The 6,697-nt window shown below is 50.2% G+C and overlaps 1 protein-coding gene and 1 pseudogene across 1 annotated transcript; both read left to right on the forward strand.

The window, feature by feature from the left end:
• The first annotated feature begins 334 nt into the window (after window positions 1-334).
• LOC127772060 (uncharacterized) lies at window positions 335-2,756 on the forward strand. Its single transcript, XM_052298041.1, has one exon. The coding sequence runs from the start codon at window positions 335-337 to the stop codon at window positions 2,576-2,578; it is 2,244 nt and encodes a 747-aa protein (XP_052154001.1). The 3' UTR covers window positions 2,579-2,756.
• Window positions 2,757-5,048: 2,292 nt separating this feature from the next.
• Window positions 5,049-6,454, forward strand: LOC127770196 (uncharacterized; annotated as a pseudogene).
• Window positions 6,455-6,697: the final 243 nt, after the last annotated feature.

The raw sequence follows: 6,697 nt of genomic DNA on the forward strand, positions 1-6,697 counted from the left end.
GGTTGAAAATATTACTACTTTTTTTATTAACTTAGTCAAATTTAAACTAGTTTGACTTTGACCAAAGTCAAAACGTCTTATAACCTGAAACGAAGGAGTAATTATTAATTATTTTCCTATCATTTGATTCTTTGTTAAATATATACCAATATGTATACATATAGTTTTACGAATTTCACAAAAGGTTTTTGAATAATATGAACAGTCTAACATACGTAAAAATGTCAATGGTGTCGAATATGGAAACGGAGGTGGAAGACTTCTTGTCGCTTTATTAATACGTAGTATGTCTCAACCGGAGGAGGAATTAAGCAAGCTAGCTAGCCAGTGAACAATGGCAGGAGACGGATGGGTGATGGACATCATTTGGAACACGCTGTTGCTCGGCCGCGACGCCATTGGCGACATATGGAGCAACTGGTCGGTGGAGATCCTGCTCGGCCTCAGCTTCGTGGCGCAGCTCGTCCTCACCTTCACCGCTGGGTTCCGCTGGCGCGGCGCCGGCACCAGGATGCGCCACGTCATCTTGTTCTCGTACGTCAGCGCCGAGTACGTGGCCACCACCGCCCTTGGCCACCTCTCCCTCAGCAGCACCGCCGGCAATCGCCTCCTCGTCGCGTTCTGGGCGCCCTTCTTCCTGCTCCACCTCGGCGGACCCGACAACATCACCGCCTATCAGCTCGAGGACAACCAGCTGTCGGCGCGCTACATGTTCGAGCTCGCCCTCCGGGTCATCGGAGTAGTGTACATCGTCTACGAGTCCACCCATGGCAGCTGGTTCTTGGTGACGGCGTCCTGGCTGATGCTCTTCGTCGGCGTGGCCAAGTACGCCGAGAAGACGATGGCGCTCCGCCGCGCTAACCTGGCCAACGTCCGGAGATCCGTAGAGAGGGAGCGGCGGCTGCAGCGCCGCCGCAGCCGCAGTCGCACTAGCCAGCCTCTCCCGAAGGCGAACCTCTCTTTTGCCGGCGACGATGACGAAGGTGGCCTGTTGATGAAGGCTCACACCCTGTTCCCCATCTGCAAGAACTCCATGGTGGACTCGTCCGTGGAGACGGCGTCGAACACCGACGACGCTGCTATAGTTCACGCAAAGGAAACCCTCTTCAGGGAAGAGAACTACAAGAATGTGTTCAGGGTGATGGAGATGGAGCTCTCGCTCATGTACGACTTCCTCTACACTAAGGCCGCCGTCATCCACACATTGCAAGGCTACACCATCCGCATCGTGTCGCCGGTGTTCATCGCCGTCTCGCTGGTTCTCGTCGAGCTCAGCAACGTCGCCGGCCACCACCGGCAATCCGACGTCGTCATCACCCGCATCCTGCTGGTGGCCACCTTCCTCCTCGAGACGGCATCGCTGCTCAAGGGATTTGCCTCGTCATGGACCGCCATCTGCCTGGACCGCGAGCTCCGACCTGTTTGGGGTTGGGGTTGGATTCGCCATGAATTTCTATGCAGAAGCCGGTGGACTTGGTTGCGTCGTCAGGTCGCCTCCATCGGCCGTCTCGCCGGCGCCAAAGATCACCGGAGATGGTGCGGCAAGATGGGGCAGCTCAGCGTGCTGCAGCTCATCATCACCGGCGGCGCCAGCGAGCGGGAGGATCGATCTTGGGACAAGGAATGTGAGAGATACTCCAAGGAGAAGACCATCGTGGTCCCACAAGACGTGAAGGAGATGTTCTTCCGGAGATTGTTGGGGGACTTGGGGCAGTTAATCGCCCTGAGGAAGAGGATGAAGGCGGACACAAGTACGGAGACGGAGTTAAGGAAAATGGTGGCCAACATGAGGACGAAGAGGGGCCAGCTGACGCTGCAGAAGTACAAGTTGCGGCCCCAACTCCGGTGGAGCCTCGGCGACGAGCTCCAGCTGGGCATCCTCACATGGCACATCGCCACGGACATCTACCTCTCCCGGTCCGTCAAAGCCGTGGAATCGGACCCCGTCGTCCTAGAACGATGGCTGACGGGTATCTGGACGCTGTCCAACTACATGATGTACCTCCTTGCCGTGCGCCCCGACATGCTTCCGGGCCTCGTCACCCGCAAGCTTTTCGAGCTCACCTGCGAGAATCTGGCCACGTTTTGGTCGGAACATCAAACGTCGACATCGGTTGCTGCCGGCGGCGGCGACCTAGAGTCATCTTCTTCCTCGTGTCCAACTCCGAGCAAATTCTACCGGCTACGCGATCATCTATGGCGAGTTTCTCAAAAGGCGATCGAGCAACAGAACAAACTTGCTGATATGCTTATCAAACAATGGGGTAGAAAAGATGAGTCCGGTGTTGAGCTAAACAAATATCTCTCTCGCGGGATCGAGCTCGCCAAGAAATTGCTCCACCTGGAGGACTCACGTGACGACATCGACATGGTGCAGGTGATCCTGGAGGTGTGGGTGGAAATGCTCTTCTACGCGGGCTACCGGTGCAGCAAGGAGTCGCACGCCAAGCAGCTCAGCCAAGGCGGCGAGCTCACCACCATCGTGTGGCTCATGGCAGAACACGTCGGCCTGTTCCTTGTCAACAAAACCAGCAAGGGAGCTGAAGAAGATTACTGGAACACCAGGAAAAGGCGCTAAAGCCGGCAGCCTGCCGACCATCCGAACGATGCTGCATACTACTACTACTAGTCGTCTCTAGTTAAATTATTATCAAGCTACGCATCAACACGATCTTACCTTCACCCAGGCTAATAAGTGATAATTCCAGTTTTTTCAGTTTAAATAGAATAAAACTCTAATTTAGGTACACTGCTCGGTTTGCTCGTAACCGCGGACGCTGCTATTTGAATATATTATACATGCTTTGCCATTAATTGCATGTACTGTTGTTCGATTGCGTGCAATGTCCTTGTTTGGTTGTACCAAGCATACTTTATGAAATTTTAACTCTCATATACTATCATGTTCAGGAAATAGAACATTATATTCCGTTTGTGTGTGCATAATTACTTGTCCCAAGAGTTAAGATTTGACTTGGTATGTATCTTTAGTACCAGTTATTTCAACCGCTACTAAAGATCGAGATCTTTAATCCTGATTTGCTTGTCACAGTTACTATAACCTTTTTCTTTAACTTGGTATGCATATTTAGTACATGATATTTCAATCGGTACTAAAGATCGAGACTAAGATCTTTAGTCCCGATTTGCTTGTTACAGTTACTACAACTGGTACTAACGGAGGTTTCCAACATGCATTAAAAATTGTTTCTTCACTAATGGTTCGTCGCCGTGCACTCCTCAACCTTCTACCGTCCTAGCTGCCACCCCCTGTTGGCGCTGAGAAAACATGGGGGAGATAGAGAGAGTGGGGTAGAGAGGAAGGAGAGAGACGGGTGTATGACATGTGGGCCTCACTTTATTTTGTTATTATTTTTGGCCCGGCTTTCACATGGACGCCTCGTCAGAAAATACCGCTGTTATACGTTAACAAACAGTTGTGGGAGTTATTATAATCTATCGAGGATTCCAATGATACTATCTAAAAAATTACCGCAAGTTTTTGAAAAGAAAAAATTTCAAATCTAACTATAGTATAATTGTAATATAATTCTATTATAACTATACTATAACTATAATATAACTTGTATATAAATATTAAAATAATATATGCAACTTTATATCCAATTTATATAGAGATTACAATATAGTTATAGTGCAGTTACGCTGTAGTTACAATGTACTCCCTCCGTTTAAGAAAAGACAAACCCTACCTATGTATCTGGACATGCATCATGGACAAATACATAGCTATAGTTTGCCTTTTCTTGGACGAAGGGAGTAATTACAATGTAACTATAGTGTAATTACATTGTAGTTTCACTACAGCTATAATATAGTTACATTTGTTTTTTACCGAAAAAATTGCGACAGTTTTTTAGCAATTCGTAGTTACAATGTAATAACTATAATGCAATCGTATTATAGGTACACTTGAAAGTTTTTTTTTACCCAAAAAGAAACTAGCGACAGTTTTTTTTTTTTTTTTTTTTTTTTTTTTTTTTTTTTGCAATTCCGAATTGGAATTGGACTTTTTACTTGACAGGGGAGGCCATGGTTGGCTAGGCCCATGAGGAAACAGAAAGCGCGTGAAGCCGATGCAGATCCAGAAAGGCGTGAGGCCCGTAATACGCGGGATCGACGTGGCGCGGGCTGTTTCCTTCCGAAGCCTGAGCGGTCAGCGGGCTGTTTCCTTTGCTGACATGAGAATCGATGGCTACGTTCTAGCGGCATTTCTGGGGTTACCCCGGAGGTAACAATGCATAAATCATCCCTATAAATATATGCCTAGCACATTGTAGCACCTCCTTCTCTTAGAATTTTAATTTACTCTCGATTTAGTAGAGGTTAGGGAGAGCTTTTGAAGAAATGGTATAGTTTATCGTGCCAGTTAATTCATCTCATTTTAAATTTTTTTGCACGGTTTATTTTCATTTTAGGGGTATAGCCTCACCTCCTCCTCCAATACTACAGTGATGAAGTGAGTATTCTCTCCTCTAGTTCTTGCATGTCCTAGTGCAAACATCAAGGAGATCCAAGTCCATGGACTTTCATAATTTTGATTCAAAGCTTTTTGTTCCTATTCTGAAATCTGAATTTGCTTTTGCTACACCTTCATGTTGGAATTTAATCTAATTAATTAATTGAGTCTTAGCTTAAACATGATCACCTTTTGCTTGTGCGGAAATTAATTGATCTAACTGACCTGAGATAAAGCCATTGCTCTTCTTCTTTCTTCTCCTTTGTTTCTTCTATTGTGAGATACCTCACGAACCCCTTCCAGTGTCTAATCGATTGGGCGATTGATTTAGGTTTTAGGGTTGGAGAGAGTTGAGTCGTCACGCAGCCTCCCTCCTCCTTCTCTTTCTTTATATAGCGACACTAGTGGGGCTCGGGGGTTTATCTCAATCTGAAATTCGAGTCTATTTTGTACCGATCACACAAAACAGATTTATATCTTAGTTTGTTTCTTGTTAGGATAGGAAAACCGATGGGATTTTAACCTTATCCTAACTAACCGGCATTAGCCGATAAAATCAACCAACACTTCATAATTCTGCTACTGAACAAGTCAAGGAGATAGTAAACGACCTCGTATTCTCTGATCAATCGTTCCGACGATGCGCGCGATACCGCCGGCGAGGACCAGCTTGTCCGACTCTGACCTCCATCCGGAGCTGATGGCTGGCATCCATGGCCGCCTCAGCTTCCTCGACCGCCTCGCCTTCGTGGCCCGTCGCGCTACGTGTTCAAGCCGGAGTCGCCGTGGCTGGTCCTCCCGGGCGACACGCCGGAGACCGCCAGGGTCTTCTCCCTCGCCGACCGCCGCTCCGCCACCGTGCGCACACCGGACCCCTCCATGCGCGGCCACGTCATCATCGGGTCTTCCGGCGGCTGGCTCGTGACCGCCGACGAGAGTGGGCGGATGCGCCTCGCCAACCCCGTCACCGGCGAGCAGGGCGACCTCCCGGCCATCACCACCATCCCCTTCGTCAACGACACCCCGCCGGGGGGTGAACACTTCGTGATCGACATGGAACCCATGCAGAAGTTCCGATGCAGAGGTGAACTCGAATGCGGCTGCTTGCTCCATCCCCACCCGCGCGGCACATTCGTGTACACCGTGGGCGACATGCGCCTCTGGTTCTACCGCTAGGTCGTTCTCTCCGCCTCGCCGCGCCCCGGCGACTATGCCGCCATGCTCCTCTTGGACAACTACTTCGACGCGCCGGCGTTCGCCATGGCGGAGGACGGCCGGTGGAGGGTCGCGCCCTCGCGCGACGGTGTCGAGGACGCGATCCACTACAAGGCAAGTTCTTTTCCGTCAGTCACCTACACCGGCGTCGTGGAGGCGTGGGCACGCGACAGTGTCTCCGGCGAATTCACCAGAAAGGTGGTCACCTCAAGGATGGCCAACGGCGGCGACCACAGGAAGTACCTGTCGGCAGCGCCGGACGGGCGGCTGATGATCGTGGTCAAGAACACCAAGGGCATGAAGCAAAACCACTTCAAGGTGCAGGTGTTCGACGAAATGACACAACGGTGGGAGGCGGCGGAGGACATGGGCGACCTGGCGCTGCTCGTCGGCATCAACAGCTCGCTGTGCGTGTCGACGACCAAACACCCGGAGCTCAAGGCCGGATGCGTGTACTACACCGGCGACGAGATTAGGAAGGCCTCCGACGAGATTGGGAAGGCCTCGGAGTCGGAGTCGGAGCTCATGTTCGAATACTTCCCCGGCATGGACTTCATGGAGTACGGCATGTACGACATGGATGTCGAGATGGACCACATTGAGATTGAGAATGGCTGGCTGCGTAGCGCCTACCGGCCGGACAGCAAGCAGCACGTTGGGGTGTATAGCCTGAGAGATGGCACGGTGGAGAGCATACCGGATCTCGGCAAGAACCTGAGCTGGCCGCCGCCGGCGTGGTTCATACCTTCCTTCCCATGATCTGGGCTTCATTCATGCGTCCTCTAGTCTATCGTACTCCTACACTGTTAAAAAAAACAAACACTAGATTTAAATCTGGACGTATGATTTTTTTTTTTTAAAGACGGAGGGGTATGTGTTAAGCAAGTACTGTATCAGAAATAATGTTTACCTGTTCAGCTGCAGATAGATCCTCTGGATCTGCGTCGGCCGCATGTTCACGCGCTTTCTGCTCCTCCTGGACCGAGCCAACCATGGCCTCCC

Source organism: Oryza glaberrima, chromosome 4 (assembly GCF_000147395.1).
Source record: "Oryza glaberrima chromosome 4, OglaRS2, whole genome shotgun sequence".
Lineage (NCBI taxonomy): Eukaryota > Viridiplantae > Streptophyta > Magnoliopsida > Poales > Poaceae > Oryza > Oryza glaberrima.

Bases quoted from the DNA above. Each gene is read 5' to 3' on its own strand.
- LOC127772060 (XM_052298041.1), top strand. From the start codon at position 335: ATGGCAGGAGACGGATGGGTGATGGACATCATTTGGAACACGCTGTTG.